Consider the following 17,061-nt stretch of genomic DNA (forward strand, 5'->3'; position numbering starts at 1 on the left):
GCACTATGCTAGGTGACAGGGATACCGTCAGTAAGTCATAACTAATAATTAATAAAGGTAGTGCCACACAGTACTAAGTGCTAAGAACACAATAAAACTGGGTAATGGTGTAGCAAGTATCGGGGAGGAGGCTATACTATTTCATAGGAGTGGTCAGGAAAGGCCTATCTCAGGAGGTAACATATGACCTGAGAACTGCATGATGGAAAGCAGGCTGACCCTTTAAGATCTGGTGAAAGACTTGTGCTTAGGCTGAAAGAGCCCTCAAATGGGACTGTTCTTGTTCCGAGAGACGAAAAAGTGGCCATTTTGGCTGCTGCCTAGGGAATGAGAGAGGAGTGTGGTAGAAGAAGAGGTTGAAGAAGCTTCAGGATCACATCACATACAGTCTGGAAGGCCAGAGCATGGAGGATTCCTGTATATTCTAAGCAGGCAAATGGTATGATCTGATCTACTCTGAGGACTCTGACTGCTATGTGAAGAATGGTCTATAGGGGGAAGCAGGGAGCCACTAGTTAGGAGGCGTCTGCTACAGCAGAGGGAAGGCCAGCTTTACTAGCAAGTGCCCCATGCAGTCACACTGAGCCTGCACTTAGAAGGGCCTTGCGCTTGATTTAATGCAATGCTGGCACCATTTTGAAACTCTTAATAATTTATGAACAAGGTGCTCTATATTTCCATTTTGCACCAGGCCCTGCAAATTAGGTAGTCAGTCCTAAATATAGCTGAAGAAGGCAGCTCAGAACAGTGTAGCAGCAGGGTGTGTAGTGTTGGTACAGCTGACAGACCCTGAAAATGGACTGCATGTGTCTTGTCAAGAAAAGAGGACTCGGGCTTCCCTGGTGGCGGAGTGGTTGAGAGTCCGCCTGCCGATGCAGGGCACACGGGTTCGTGCCCCGGTCCGGGAGGATCCCACATGCCGCGGAGCGGCTGGGCCCGTGAGCCATGGCCGCTGAGCCTGCGCGTCCGGAGCCCGTGCTCTGCAACGGGAGAGGCCACAACAATGAGAGGCCCGCGTATCGCAAAAAAAAAAAAAAAAAAAAAAAAAGGAAAGAGGACTCAAGGATAACTCCCAGGTTTTTTATCCGAGTAACTGAGTGGAAACGGTGAAGAGTGGGGGAAGAACTGCATTAGGGGTGGGAGGGTGGGTAAAAACCAAAAATTCAATTTCTGGCATGTGAAGTTAAGATGCCTGTGTGATATCCAAGTGGTGTTATCAAGGGGAATGTTGTACACGTATGAGTATGAAGGTCAGGAGAGAAGTCTGGGCTGGAGATACAAATTCTGGAGTTACTGTGTGTGTGTGTGGTGAAAGGGGATGGGATCACTCAGCGAGATAATGTAGCGGGGGAAGAGATCAAGACAGAAGCGGGAGCTACAAAGACTACTAAGGCAAGAGGAAAACTAAAGAGGACCACAGTAACAAAGGGAGGAGAGTGTGCCAAGGACAGAGCTATGAAGGAGACCTGGGACCTCCCTCAGAGGGAAATGTGCTCAATCAGTTGATTCACTGGCTCGCCTGCCTGTTCAGTCTAACACTGAAAATCCCCACAATCAGCCCTCTGTCTAATCTGCCAGGCTGATCTACTATGTTTCCCAGAACACTCCTACTGATTTATCTCAAATTATGCTGTGCTGTTCCACCCAGAATCCCTCCCTCCCACTCTTCATCTAGTCAAACACTATGACTCCTTTCTCTGACTTTACCAAGTCAATATTTTCTGAAACCTGGTATTTACTGCTTGTGCCAACCTCTCTTTCATGCCCCTGAATAACTGTGGTAAACAAACACTGCCAACAAACATGAGACGTAGAGCATAAATCAGAAGTGAATTGCTTTAAGGCCTTGATTTTAATCACGCTGGGCTATAACCTAGCTATTCTGGCTGATATGAACCCCTTAGTTATCAGCTAATTTGTTACAAAGATCTACAGGAAATTCTGTATCCGAGTACGCCAGGAGGAAATCCATCCTGGTAGATCCTGAAATCTGTGTAATATAATACTCGTGATTCTTCATGTAAAAGGTGATGTGACCCAAATGGTTCAGTCCCTGCTAATAACAAAAATGGTGCTTTCTGGAATATTTGTGCTTTGTAATACAAGTCACATCGTAAGTACAAAGAACACAGTTTTTGGAAAATAATTTTTTCTCAAAATAGTATGATTATAAAAAATTATAATCACATAATACTCTGAATTATTATTTAGGACCCATCTATGGTCCATTCCCCAAAACAAATAAGCTCTGGTTGCTTTATGTTAGTTACACTGCTTAGTACACATTAGATGCTCAATAAATATCTGTTGAGCAAATGAGTAATAAATGACACTCTGAAGCTATGAAGCATGGGGAAGTGACAGAAGTAGATAAATTAACTTGGCATGCAACAGCTTGAAAAGGCATGACTCATTGTCATCAAAGCCCTAGGCAGCCTGTGAGACAAAACCTAAGTCTCATGCCTTCCTTTCTTCATTCGACAAATATTCACTGTGCACCTACCAGGCGCCAGGCACTCTTCCAGTCATTAGAGATACACCAGTGAACAAAGCAGACAAGAAGTCTTGCCCTCATGGAACTGCATTTTAGTGGGAATACCGTTCATTGGCATATATTGCTTTGCATAAGCTTACTACTAAGCCCACATCTTTCGCCCCTGTTTTTCCCACATGTCTACTATTTTTCAGTTTGAAAAGTTTCTGCTTTAACATTATGATTATTGTTAATTCCATATTTTCAGTTTTCCTCAAATACATAACATGTTACACAAAAAGGGTTTTAGACATTCTGAGGCCTTCAAAGTCACATACAGATCAGTATACAGTATATGACAAGTGTAATACTAGGGTATATTAAAGAGAACTGGATCTTCAAAATGGTACGACTACTAGTTCATCAAAAGTACCTCAAAGTATTACAAATTTCACATAAACTTCACAAAAGTAAAACAATAAACTTCACAGACATAAAATCACTTAATACTCTACCTCTCTTCTACAGATACATGGAGCTTTGAAATTCAAGCAAGTTATGCTAACAAAGCTCATTTTTAAGTTGTAGAATCTGAAATTTGATTTCAAAAATCTAAACTGAAACAATGAAGCCATTATATATTTTATATAATAAATCCATAAATGTTATCCTGTTGTACAGTGAAACAGAACTATGGTCCTAACGATATTAGTTTAAGTTGTGGGGCATCAGGGCAATGATCATCCAGTGCAAGAGACGAGAGAAAGAGAACAAGCTCCCTTCCCTTGGCCTACGGATAAGCCGGGCAACGTTTTGAAACTACAAAAGCCAGAAGAGGCAGCCTGCCACCTAACACATTGGAATCAATCAGATCTCAGTTCAAATTCCAGCTTTGCCATTTACAAACTGTGAGCTTGGGCAAATCACAACTTCTCTATGACTCTATGATCATTTGTGAAAATGGAAATAAGACTAAAAAAAAACAGTAACTAAAATAAACATCTAATTAATATAAATATGAAGCCATTTAAGAGTGTGTGACCCCTAAAATCAGTTCCCCAAAACAGTCTTTTAAAATCTGTAAACAATATCTTCTCTTTCTCTACTTATAAATTGAAAGATTCTTTTAAAAAAATCCAAGTTTTCTTTACAAATACATCCCATGGCAATTGCATTAGAGTCTCAAGCAAAAGAGATAGTATATAAGATGTTTATGAGTCAGGTTTTCTTGTACTTTGATTGACTAACTACTAACAATATTTAAAGCCTGATCATCCCAAAGTTTAAATCAGTTCGTCCTAGCAATAAGTTAAAGGCTTGATTGTCATTATTCCTACTGATTCAACGTACTAAATGGGACCCTTGTTCCCTAATAAAGGAAGATGTGGTATCTTTCCTCAGTTTTCAAGTGCTTCAGGGAATCACAGACCAAGAGATGAAAACCCAGTGCCTGCAAGGACTGGGCAAGCAACTTAAATTTTAAGCCAACTGGTAAGAAAACAGGACCTGAAGGCCTGCAGCAAACCAGAGAGTAGAGCTCCTTCCCAGGTTTCTCTGTTTAGCGTGTATAGTGGTGCCACATGAAGAGGCACATTCGCATCAGAGAGAGCAAAGATCTGTGTAATTATTATGACAATTTTCTGGCAGATGGTAGTAATGTCTTATTTAACCAAATATGTAAATTACTATGATTTTCTGACAGATACAAATAAAAACACTTGAGGAAGGATCACCTTTAAAAATTTGTACAATACAGACTAGTGGTGGTCCTGATCCTGCCTAAGGACATTTGGCCACTTCTGTGGGTCACATTCAGGAGCAAGTTTTAAATTCTCAGAACAGATCTCCAACAAATGCAGCTAGGCCAGATCTACCCACTTGGGCCAGGAAGCACAGATGGTTATCCTGGGGATAAGTCCCCCTAACAAACAAAAAGGCATATTTAATCTGTGTTTAGGGCCAACCTATAAATGCTATAATTTCAATGACTTTTCCTCCCTTCTCGTGAAAAAAATGTGCCTACTCAAATACCTTGAACAGGTAACCTGAGGGCTATTATTTCACATTTAGTAAGAAAAGGTTTAAAATCAAATACCCAGTTTGACTTAGGCCCATTCATTCTTAAAATATATTCAGAATTGATAGAATAAAAAAGATTAGAGCAGGATAAAAAGTAAATAGGCATGGACATATATACGCTAACAAACGTAAAAGGTAGATAGCTAGTGGGAAGCAGCCGCATGGCACAGGGATATCGGCTCGGTGCTTTGTGACCGCCTGGAGGGGTGGGATAGGGAGGGTGGGAGGGAGGGAGACGCAAGAGGGAAGAGATATGGGAACATATGTATATGTATAACTGATTCACTTTGTTATAAAGCAGAAACTAACACACCATTGTAAAGCAATTATACTCCAATAAAGATGTTAAGAAAAAAAAAGTAAATAGATACGTAAAGACAGCATTACCAAGAGGAAAAGAAATGAAAAAAGGAGATGCTGGGATAATAAAGATAAACTTTCCATACTTCACAGTTTTGCCTAAGGTTTAGCCCTGTTGATTTTCAATTGTGAGTGAACAAAGAGAAATTGTGTATTGAGGTATTTTTATCCTGCAAAGCTGTGAGGCTTTGTACAAACACCACCACATGCCAATACTGTTTCTCAGGACCTATAATTTGAATCTTAAATACAGCTAAATGCATTTTTAAAAGAGTATTAATCCTGGAGAGATTCATTAATTAAGGTACAATGTAAATTCTTAACTTTAAACTACTGATTTTTGGTCAATTACTCCACTAGCACTTATTGAACATAAAGCTGTTGGATTAAACATGAATGAGATTACAGACCCTGACCTCAAGGGGCTCACTATCTAGTAGAGATATAAACAAAAGTAATAAAAGTAGAATGAAAAGCAAAATGTGATTAGTGGTTTATTAGAAAAAGTATAAGCAGGAACTTGGTGGAATGGTACTTATCTTGGGTGGAGAGAAACAGTTGTGCAGGTTGACATTTGAGCTGAATCTTAAAGGGTGAACAGGAGTCTGGAAAGCAGGAAAGCAAGGAAAGAGCACAGCAGACAGTGGGACACGAAAGCACATGGGGAAGACTGATAATGACTGGGTTTGCTCTAGTGCGCGCTTGAGCTGCAACGGCAGCAGAGTAAGAAGGGGTCAGAAGCCCCAGGAACACCAAGACGCAGGCAGAAGAGGTGGGGAATTCCAAAGATGAGCTGTGTTTAGGGTGAGACAACGGTACCCAGATACTGAAAAAAAATCCCTCTCCTCCTGCAATCTTAGGGTAAAAATATCTGAGGACTTGAAAGAAGGATTATATAGAACCTTTGTCTGTTGTTTAATTATGCCAATGGTTTAATTTTTTAATATATCAATATATTCCTGATAACTTTTTATAATCATTTGGAAAATCCTTGTTTCATCAGAATAGTAAATCTTTAGGAGCAGTCTACAGCTCAAGGGCTGTGGGGACAGCTGCTAGGGCTCTTCAGAGGGAAAAGGGACATCTTTACTGTCAATCTCCCTAAGAAGTCTTTCTTACACCAGGAATGCCCTGGCAAGCCAGTGGTTAGGCCTCAGTGCTCTCACTGCCGAGGGCATGGGTTCGATCCCTGGTCAGGAAACTGAAATCCCACAAGCCTCACGGTGTGGGGGTAAAAAAAAAATCCATTATTGGGACTTACCTGGTGGCGCAGTGGTTAAGAAACCACCCGCCAATGCAGGGAACATGGGTTCGAGCCCTGGTCTGGGAACATCCCACATGCCGCAGAGCATCTAAGCCCGTGCGCCACAACTACTGAGCCTGCTCTCTAGAGCCCGCAGGCCACAACTACTGAGCCTGCGCTCTAGAGCCCGCAGGCCACAACTACTGGGCCCACGTGCCACAACTACTGGGCCCGTGTGCCACAACTACTGAAGCCCGCGTGCCTAGAGCCCGTGCTCCGCAACAAGAGAAGCAACCACAATGAGAAGCCTGCGCACCACAACAAAGAGTAGCCCCCGCTCGCCCTAACTAGAGAAAGCCCACGCGCAGCAACAAATACCCAATGCAGCCCCAAACAGAAGGCTTCCCTGCACCAAACAGCATTCCCCATGAAGATCTGTCTTTTAAAAACTTCTTGATAAAACACCATGACTACCTTTTCACGGTCGTTTTATCCCACTGGTAGTTTTGCATGTTTACTGCAGCTATTTATTTATAATACATTTAAAAATTATTGTACTTCAATGAAGACATCCAGCTTCTTTCACATAATGCTTCATTTTTAAATGGTAGTTAAAAAGGAGCAGTTCAAGGTGAAAGGATGTGAGAACAAGGGCACACTTATGGCAAAGAAGGTTAGCTGCCTTCTTGGGTTAGCTCTTTAGAACTTCCTGTTCTCTGGCCTTTAAAAAAAATCTTTGATGAAGAAGATTTACAGCCCCACATTTTAAAAGTCACACATTTGGGTACCTCAGGAGAGTCACCAGCTAAAGTATCACTGCAGGAGGGGACGATAAGACTGTTTCCAAAGGTAACTTGGGAAAATTTCAGGATCAGTAACCTTTACAATTTCCATAAAGATTCTGAACATCCAGTAGAAGATTTATAAACTAAAAATCCATGGGTTTCTGATCTATATATGGTGGTGGGCACATTAAGGAGTTCTTGAGGGCAAGAACAGGGTAGATGAAAAGACTGTGAAGACTCAGTTCCTTGGGTCTGAATCTCGATAATACCTAGGAACTTCTAAACCACTACTTTAGGGTTTTTGTTTTGAAAAGAGAATTATTATCATGAACTCTATAAAAAAATCTTCAGATCCTTTTTCTTAGCTCTAGTTCTCTTTCTGCTCTATTTCCAATTTAAACATGATTAAACTAATTTATCTACTTCAGGGCAGGAATTCAAAAAGAATCCTTGTGTGCAAGTCTCTTATCAGGAGAACTAAGACAAACCGGGTTGGGTTGGGAATATCTCCAGAGGGTTTTAGGACAGGAGTACTTACTCAGGCAACTGTCATAAACGTAATGGGTAATATTTATTGAGTACCTACTCTGTGTCAGACACATCATGTATTATATAGTATTATTTAATCATTATCATAACACAGATAAATGCCACTACCACATTTTACAGATGAGGAAACAAAGGCACCGAAAGGCCATGTACTTTGCCCAAGATCACAGAGCCAGTAAATGGGGAATCCAGTCTTTGAAACCAGGCAGTGAGACTCCAGAGCCCAAGCTCTGCACCATCTTACCCTATTATTAAGGCATCTTCACAGAGTTGCTTTCTAATAAAAGTTCTGACCCTCTTTCAAGAGAGAAGACGGTCATTCCTCAAGAGAAGCAATGAAGGGTACGAATGTCCCTGATGAGTGTTTCTTACCCCTAAGATGCTTTTCTGGTAAAAAGAGTTTTGCTGTTGATCTCAGGATTATCTCCCTAGCACCCACCCTGTCCCCCCTCTACGGAGCAGCAGCCACATGTTTTGTTTGATGGGACTGACCCTCCCTCCTGTACATTTCTACAGGTGGGCCCTAAGCATTAGTGCACACTCCCCACCTTCATTAACACATTTATCGGTTTCTGAAATAAATTCAGAACCCATGTTGGTCCACAGAAGGAAGTGAAGGGTTCTGTTTAATGGCTGGTTGAAGACAAGGTCACTTAACTCCCGAGGCCCCATATAAAGAATGAGGTAGATAATCCTGGGAGCTGCAAGTAGCCCTCTTGCTACCAGGAGAAAAGCCAGTCTGAAAACAGGCAAGCTGGAGACAGACAGACCCAAGAAAATTCAAAACAGCTCGAACACTAAGGACGTTGAGAACTCCTAGGTACAGCCACGGCTAAAGCCCACAATACCACTGGATTCAATTTACGGGAGTCAACAAATTCCTTTTATTTTTAAGCCAGTTTGCACTGGGTTTTCTGATACTTACAAATGAAAGCATCTAATGAATACAAGTACATTAACCATTAACCTCAACATTCACCAAAAACTCTGTTCAATAAAATCTGTTTCAAATAAGATCACCAGAAAGCTAAAATCCAATACTGTATTTCCCTGGTCATGAAATTATCTTTATTGAACCCTGAGTTACTTCTATAACCTTTTATTTAGGATTAACAGAAAAGTGATTTTCTGTAAAGCTAAGTTTAGTTTATTATTCAGTTTGCTGTTTAATAAACTTTATCTACAAATTTACATTACGATTATACAAATATACATTTAAACGTTCACATAGCACTGTCATATGCCCAGATTTGGGTGGCTACTGGGACTCACACAGCAGTTTATGTTCAGCCATAGCAGTTTCTATTCCTAATTGCCAGAACTTTCATTATTTGACTCTTTAAGTTCTCATTTTAAAGTTAGCACTTTAATATATCCAGGCTATTCACAATAAGGGTGATCTTACATCGCAGTTTATGTGGGACAGTTTACACTGCTGTCTCGGTGTGGCTCTCAGGTTAGGCCTACTTTCATTCTTAAAAGTATCCTGTTTTAAACGATAAATTATATAATTACCCTATTTACAACTCATTTTGTACTTTTTTAAATATAAAGGGACATAGCTATAAGATAATCATCCTAATATATAAGAAGTATCATTTATAAAATAATTATTCTCTATGTAATTTATGTATGAAGAAAAATAAAAATTACAAGGACTAAATATATTCGAAAACTAGTTTAAATATGGTGAAAAGAAAAACGCTTCAGTGCTGTTATTGCATTAAGCAAAAATTTTATTTGCAGAAACTTCTCTGGGCATGAATCACATCACCCACAAATTACGTAAAGAGCTACTGAGTGAGAGGGTCCTTTCCATTTCCCTTACAATAAGACGTTCTAAGACATCTTTTACCATAATATGAAGCATCAGGAATCTAGGCAGGTACAGCAAGGTAACTTCTCCCCAGGAGAGAATGTGAATCACAACTTGCTTCCTCTGTCTGGTGTCTTAGAATAGAAAAGAAACCTGCTTTTTCTTTTCTCCACCCATCTACAGCCAATGTTCTGTTCCCAAACGGAAAAGCTTTTCTTATTAGGTTTTTGAAGAAAACCCACAAACACTGAAAGAACTAAAAATAAAAATTTTTGAGACAAATATTTTTAGATGACTTAGTGACAAAAACATGCAGAAGTTAAAAAGCCATATATTTTCCTATTACTAGGATTTCCTACACGAAAACACGTTAGGATGATTGTCTTATATTTATGTCCCTTTACATTTAAAAATGTACAATATGAATTATAAATAGGTGGATTACGTAATTTATCATTTGACTATTAAGGAAAAACTCAAGATGATTAGTGAAGTTACACTTAATGAAACAATACAAATTAAATTTAAATTACATAATACATCAGATATGAGCTATTTTAAATATATTTACATTTAGCAATTCAAAATAACTTTCCTCCTAATAAAATATCATTCAGATCCATCCAAATTTATGTCAGATAAAGAGAAAGTACTAGAAGCATTGGAAATATTTATTTTCCCATTTGATTTTTAGATTTTCTTGTGTGGCTAAATGGATTTTTGTAAAATTTGATATACGTGATGGGTTTGGACAAAAGAAAATTATAGCACAGGATTCATTTCTTTCTTGGCTCAAATTTCACTGATTCAAAGGTTTACATATTTCTTGGGTTTACTGCAATACTAATTTCCACCTTCATTTAAATGAATGACAGACTCTTACAAACTAACAGAATCTTACTTACATTTGATGAATATGGGAGTTGTAATTCTCATAACATTTGGCTAATTTATCAGCTAAATTTTAATAACAGAGAGCTGTAATAAGAATCTACTACTAAAATTAAATTCCCACTGAAGTAACACATCGTTCTTAGAGAGTATTATTTATAAATATAAAATACACTTTGTATATACCCATCTACATTACTAAGAGAATAGTTCAGCTGCTATTTGCTAAAATATAATATAGTAAAATCTCACTGATTTCAGGAAAAAACCTCACTCAATTAAGTCAAGGAAAGAAAGGTCTTTGACACAAAGGCTTTCTTTTCTAGTCCTCTGTAAGTGGAAGACTATTCAATTCTTATTTTATACTTTGAAAAACTTTTTCGTTGTTGACAAAATGTTTCTATATTTGTTTTACAATCACTTTCTTCTCAAAGCAAGATGTGTGTGTGTACGTATGTGTACACACATGCACGTGTAAATGAACTGAAAAATCAAGTCCAGGTTTCAAGTGTAGCTCTGAGCAAAGAAAAAAAAAATTAAAGCAGCTGAGTGCTGCTGATTTCCATGTTTCCGTACCTAGTTTTGCCATTCATTTCTATTTCAATCAATTTCAACCCAACAGATACTTCTGGATATTTATATATTTGTAATGTGCTATGCCAAGTGCTGAGATACAAAAAGGAAAGGAGGAAGGAACAACGGAAAAGAAAGGAAGAAAAATAAAACTCACAGTTCCTGCTCTTATGAAGTTTATAATCTTGTAGAAGATGCAACTATGTACACCTAAGTAGTAGAAAACATAGACTGTTATACATACCATTAAAGAAGAACAGTATGTGGGAACATAGGAAAGGGGCAGGGGAGGCAGATCCTGACTGGAGTGGGGAGTGGAAGATATGAGAAGGTTTCTGTGAGTAAGCGACACTTGTGTTGGTTTTAAAGGCCCTTAGCAGAAGGTAGTTAAGGCCTTCCAGATAAAGGATGCAACATATCACACAGCCATAAGATGTACAAGTGCCTAGTACATCTGGGAAGACAACTTGTAGTGTGATATAACTATCGGACATCTATGTAAAGGAGAAGAGCTGAAAATGAAGCCAGGAAGTGAGACAAGAGCCAGATTATCAAAAAAACCCTGAATGTCATTAAAGAGTAGGCAGTCAGAAGAAGTCCCTGATGGAAGATCTAAATAGACATTTCTCCAAAGGGAACATACAGATGACCAAAAAGCACATGAAAAGATGCTCAACATCACTAATTATTAGAGAAATGCAAATAAAAACTACAATGAGGTATCACCTCACACTGGTCAGAATGGTCATCATCAAAAAATCTACAACCAATAAACGCTAGGGAGGGTATGGAGAAAAGGGAACCCCCCTACACTGTTGGTGGGAATGTAAACTGGCACAGCCACTATGGAGAACAGTATGGAGGTTCCTTAAAAAACTAAAAATAGAGCTACCATATGATCCAGCAATCCCACTCCTGGGCATATATCGGGAGAAAACCATAATCTGAAAAGATACATGTACGCCAATGTTCACTGCAGCTCCATTTACAATAGCCAGGACATGGAAGCAACCTAAATGTCCATCAATGGATGAATGGATAAAGAAGATGTGGTACATATATACAACAGAATATTACTCAGCCATAAAAAAGAACAAAATAATGCCATTTACAGGGACATGGATGGACCCAGAGATTGTCATACTGAGTGAAGTAAGTCAGAGAAACACAAATATCATATGATATCGCTTATATGTGGAATCTAAAAAAATGGTACACATGAGCTTATTTACAAGACAGAAATAGTCACAGATGTAGAAAACAAACTTACGGTTACCAAAGGGGAAGAGGAAAGGGAGGGATAAATTGGGAGAATGGGATTGACATATGCACACTACTATATATAAAATAGATAACTAATAAGGACCTACTGTATAGCACAGGGAACTGTACTCAATACTCTGTAATGACCTATATGGGAAAACAATCTAAAAAAGAGTAGATACATGTATATGTATAACAGATACACTTTGCTGTATAGCAGAAACTAATACACCACTGTAAATCAACAAAAAAAAATTAATTAAAAGAAGAAGAAGGCCCTGAAAAACTTTGAGCCTGTGTATGAAATATCTAGGTACAGGATATCTGAAATATTGAATCACCAATTCTGTTCTCAAACACTTCCACTTTGAGATCACCCACCCACATCTGAAAATCTGTCTTTCCACTTTACATCAATAGTACCACAACATTTCTATTCCTCCCCCACTACACTGTCAATAAATATTTTTAAATAATCCTCTGTGTGTGTTTTCTTGAGGTTCGAAGACTGAAAGCTCTCTAGAGCAAGAACAGTTATCTAGTGATTTTTCTAAAATTGAATCTTACCTTAGTGATCACAGCAGACACTGGAAAATGTTGAATAATGATAAACAAAACACATGAGACACAACTTATGACTTAGATTACTTTCCTATTTTGATAGTTTACCCATTGTTACGCTTCTTGAAGTTTAAGTACTTCCTGCCTCTTTAAGTTTTTACGTAAATTGTCAACCAGGATTTAAATTAAACTGTAAGGACTTCTTTATCCCTCTGACCTCGTCAGTGCATTGCACAGGATGGTATGGAGCCAGTCTGAGACTCACAGCAGGACGTGTATCTAGGCCACAACACAAGAGCCACCACCATCAGTCTGGTCCTAGAGAAATCCCCTGTCCCACAACTATGGAAGTTTTAATTAAATTATTTATCTATCTATCTATTTATTTATTTATGGCTGCATTGGGTCTTCGTTGCTGCGCGCGGGCTTTCTCTAGTTGCGAGGAGCGTGGGCTACTTTTCGTTGCGGCGCACGGGTTTCCCATTGTGGTGGCTTCTCTTGTTGAGGAGCACGGGCTCTAGGCACACGAGCTTCAGTAACTGTGGCACGCAGGCTTCAGTAGTTGTAGCTCACGGGCTCTAGAGCGCAGGCTCAGTAGTTGTGGCACTCGGGTTTAGTTGCTCTGCAGCATGTGGGATCTTCCCAGACCAGGGCTCGAACCCAGGTACCCTGCATTGGCAGGCAGATTCTTAACCACTGCGCCACCAGGAAAGCCCAATCATGGAAGTTTGAGATGAGTTTATCAAGTCGCACAAACTCTACCTCCAAATATCCTCAGAACCTAGTTTCTCATCTCCCTTCTGCCTAACCACCTTGTTTACTCATTCTGACATTTTGTATCTGGGCTATTACGTCAGCCTCTAATTTATCTCCCTGGTTTCAATCTCTGTACTATGGCCAGAATGACTCTTCTAACACACAAATCCCTTCGCTTTCCATCAGTTTAAAATCCTTCAGTGCCTCCCTAATAGTAAAAGCACACAAAGTCCAAATTTCTTACCACAGCATGGAAGACCTTTTAACAAGTAATTTAACAAGCATATGAGACTAACATTTCAACTTTTGTCCTGCCATTCATTCACTCAACAAATATTTCCTAGGACTTCCCTGGTGGGAAACCTGCACGCCTAGAGCCTGTGCTCCGCAACAAGAGAAGCCACTGCAATGAGTAGCCCCCGCTCACCGCAACTAGAGAAAGCCTGCACGCAGCATTGAAGACCCAACGCAGCCATTAATTAATTAAAAACAAAACAAAAAAAAAGCACACAAAAAACCACAAATATTTCCTGACTACCTGCTACATGTCATGAACTATTCTAGACACTTGGGGGTATGCGTGTGTGTATCAGTGAACAAAGTAGGTGCACATACAGACAAAACAAAACAAAAAAACGATGGGAGCTTAAACTGCACTAGGGCAAAGCTGGTAATAAATATAGTAAATAAATTACATTAGGTGATATGTGCTATTGAAAAAAATACAAGCATAGAAGGAAATAAGGTGGTCAGGGTACGCCTTATTGAAAAAGTAGAATTTGAGAAGAGACTTGAAAGAGGCGAGGTGAGCCATGCAGTTATCTGGAGAAAACGTGTTCCAGGTAGGAAAGAACATCCAGTGCAAAGACCCTCATATGGAACTGTGCCTGTGCTCGTGGACTGTTACGAGATCAGTGTGGATGGAGGGAAGCAGGAGGTTCGAATGGGGAGAAGGGGAAGAGAATGGTAGGGAGACCATGTAGGTCCCTGTATACAATTATAAGGACTTGGATTTTATTCTGAGTAATACAGGAAACACTGGAAGTGACATGTGAGCAGAGGAATGGCACAACTTGACAGGTTTTAAAAGAACTGCTCTGGCTACTGTGCTGACAATAGACTCCACTAGGGCAAGGGTGGAAGCAGGAACTCTGCTAGGAGGCTACCGCCGTGATCCAGGTGAGAAACAACGGCAGATCATGTGGGTGGTGAGAAATGGTCAGACTGCAGATGTATAATATTTTGAAGGTACAGTCAGTAAGATTTTTCTGACACACTGGATGTGGGGTGTGAGAGAGGAGTCAAGAATGCAACCAAGGTTTATGGGTTGAGAAAAATGGGAGGACAGAGTTGGCATGAGCTCAGATGAGAACGAATGCTGGTGGAGCAGGTTTGAGGGGCAAGACTGGGAGTTCAGGTTTTGACATATTTGAAATGTCTACTGGACATCCAACCAGGCTTTTGGATATTTAAGTTCACAGTTCAAAAAAGGGCTGGAGCTTCTGCTTGTTCTGCCCCAAATAAACCCTGCGTTCCAGGCTTGCAGAACTACACACAGGTCCCTGATGCCTTCCCCGGGTCTCTGTACCTACATGTCTCTCTGTGTAGAAAGTGTTCTTACTCATGTCTTTTTCCACTTGGTCAAAAAAAATCTCAGCCTTCAAGACTTATGTCATATAGCATCTAACTCACATAATTATCATCTCCTGAATCACCCTGTTTCCTCGAGTCACTGAAGTAACTGAAATATATAATGGCTGGTCTTTTAGCATACTCCAAAAGGCTAAACAATTTTAATGTCTTTTTTGGTAAGGAAAAAACAGCCATTTCATAAACACAGCAGGTGACTTGCCTGATCTCATCATCAGAAATTTTTAGAAACTTTTAAAGAAAATTAAGACCACAGAAAAATATCTTGGCAAGCAGCTGAGAAATCAGATTTTGCATTTTCCAATTTCAGGAGTTATTTGAAGAAAAATTCTCAAAAGGACTTGTATTATATAATAAACTTTATAGGCCAGAAACAAAGAGAAACATCTGCCTGTGTTCCAAAGTTATTTACTGTTATACAAAATTTTCACGGGCTTCCCTGGTGGCGCAGTGGTTGAGAGTCTGCCTGCCAATGCAGGGGACACGGGTTCGTGCCCCGGTCTGGAAAGATCCCACATGCCGCGGAGCGGCTGGGCCCGTGAGCCATGCCGCTGAGCCTGCACGTCCGGAGCCTGTGCTCCGCAACGGGAGAGGCAACAACAGTGAGAGGCCCGCGTACCGCAAAAAAAAAGTTTTCATTTTGATTGTCATCCTTTTACTTGCCCCGGGGAGGCGCTGAAATTAGAGGAATTATTGGACAAAGCCAGTCTCTTTGCTTCATTCCCAGGAGACAGACTTCCAATCTAATTGAGAAAAGGGGAAAAAATTTTTAAATGTGAAACTGAGAGCTGATCCAGCTCAGCCAGTTTGGATATCCATAAGGCCTGCTGCTGTCGCTTGAAAGTGTCCTCCCAACTACCAGTTCTGAGCAGCTACAATCTTCTAAAATGTAAGTTCCATGAGGGTAGAGATTTTTATTTGTTTTGTTCACTACTATTTCACGTAGTAAGTGCTGGGTAAATGAAAAAATGTGTAATTCTAAACTACATGGGGTTGAAATACATTCAATATAAACTATAAAGCAAGTACAATAAATACATTTCTTCCAGGTTTAAAAAATTGTTGACTCTTTGAAAGTCACAAAGTTTGAAGTATCAGGAATTCACGATCATAATCTTTAAATATTAATTACAAAAGGTTAACCACGTACTAAAGTGGGGAGGAAGGACCCCTAAGCAAAATCTCTAACAAAGTAATAAGTTTCTAAAAAGTTCTTTGTAGATTAAGAGAAAAGGATGGTATTCTAGCAACTAACTATACTTGCTTTTTAATGTACAGTATTTTAGATACATATTCATCATGGGAAAATTATAGCCCTTGAAAATAAAACAGTACAAAGATCTTATTACATGTCTTTGGAGAATCAAGATTTATAAGGACAACTAGAAAAAGACATTTAAAAAATTTGATTCCAGGTTATATTAACACAGTAGCTTAATATACCCCAAATTAACAGCCCAGGTTCTGAAAGTTCTTTTGCCAAAGAAACTCCTGAGTTTTTAAAAAACTGAGGTATAACTGACATTATACCCGTTGTATACAATACAACATTGTATTAATTTCAGGTGTACAAGAAAGCAATTCAATAACTGTATACATTGGGAAATGATCACCACAATAAGTCTAGTTAACTTCCACCAGCATAGGTAATAGTTAAATAATTTTTTTTGTCTTAGGTAAGAACTTTCGGGATGTATTCCCTCAGTAAACTTTCAAATGTGCAATGAAGTATTATTAACTACAGTAACCATGTTGCACATGACATCCTCATGACATTTATTTTATAATTGGAAGTTTGTTCTTACTTGGTTTTAAAACCAAACAACCTTTGAAGAAAACACTTTCAACAATAACCATAGTTTTCATGCAGTCTACAGACAATCTAATGTATGTATTTCAATCCCAAAAAAGAAATATCACATATTATTTTAAAGTTAAAAAACACCAACCTCTTTAATCTCATGTAGTTTTCACTGGCAGCAGGTCGGCATTCAGCTCTTTGTACCACTATTCCTTCCAGTGAAAGCTTATCTTGAATGGAAAGACAAAAATTAACAAACGT

General features: G+C 39.2%; 1 protein-coding gene across 1 annotated transcript in view; it reads right to left on the reverse strand.

Moving 5' to 3' along the window:
• Window positions 1–17,061, reverse strand: part of GTF2F2 (general transcription factor IIF subunit 2) — a 156,090-nt gene that overhangs the window by 50,909 nt on the left and 88,120 nt on the right. The window contains exon 7 of the mRNA XM_065896101.1: window positions 16,949–17,030. Within this exon, the coding sequence (XP_065752173.1) occupies window positions 16,949–17,030 (82 nt within the window). The remainder of the gene's footprint in view (window positions 1–16,948; window positions 17,031–17,061) is intronic.

Source organism: Phocoena phocoena, chromosome 18 (genome assembly GCF_963924675.1).
Source record: "Phocoena phocoena chromosome 18, mPhoPho1.1, whole genome shotgun sequence".
In the NCBI taxonomy this organism is placed as follows: domain Eukaryota; kingdom Metazoa; phylum Chordata; class Mammalia; order Artiodactyla; family Phocoenidae; genus Phocoena; species Phocoena phocoena.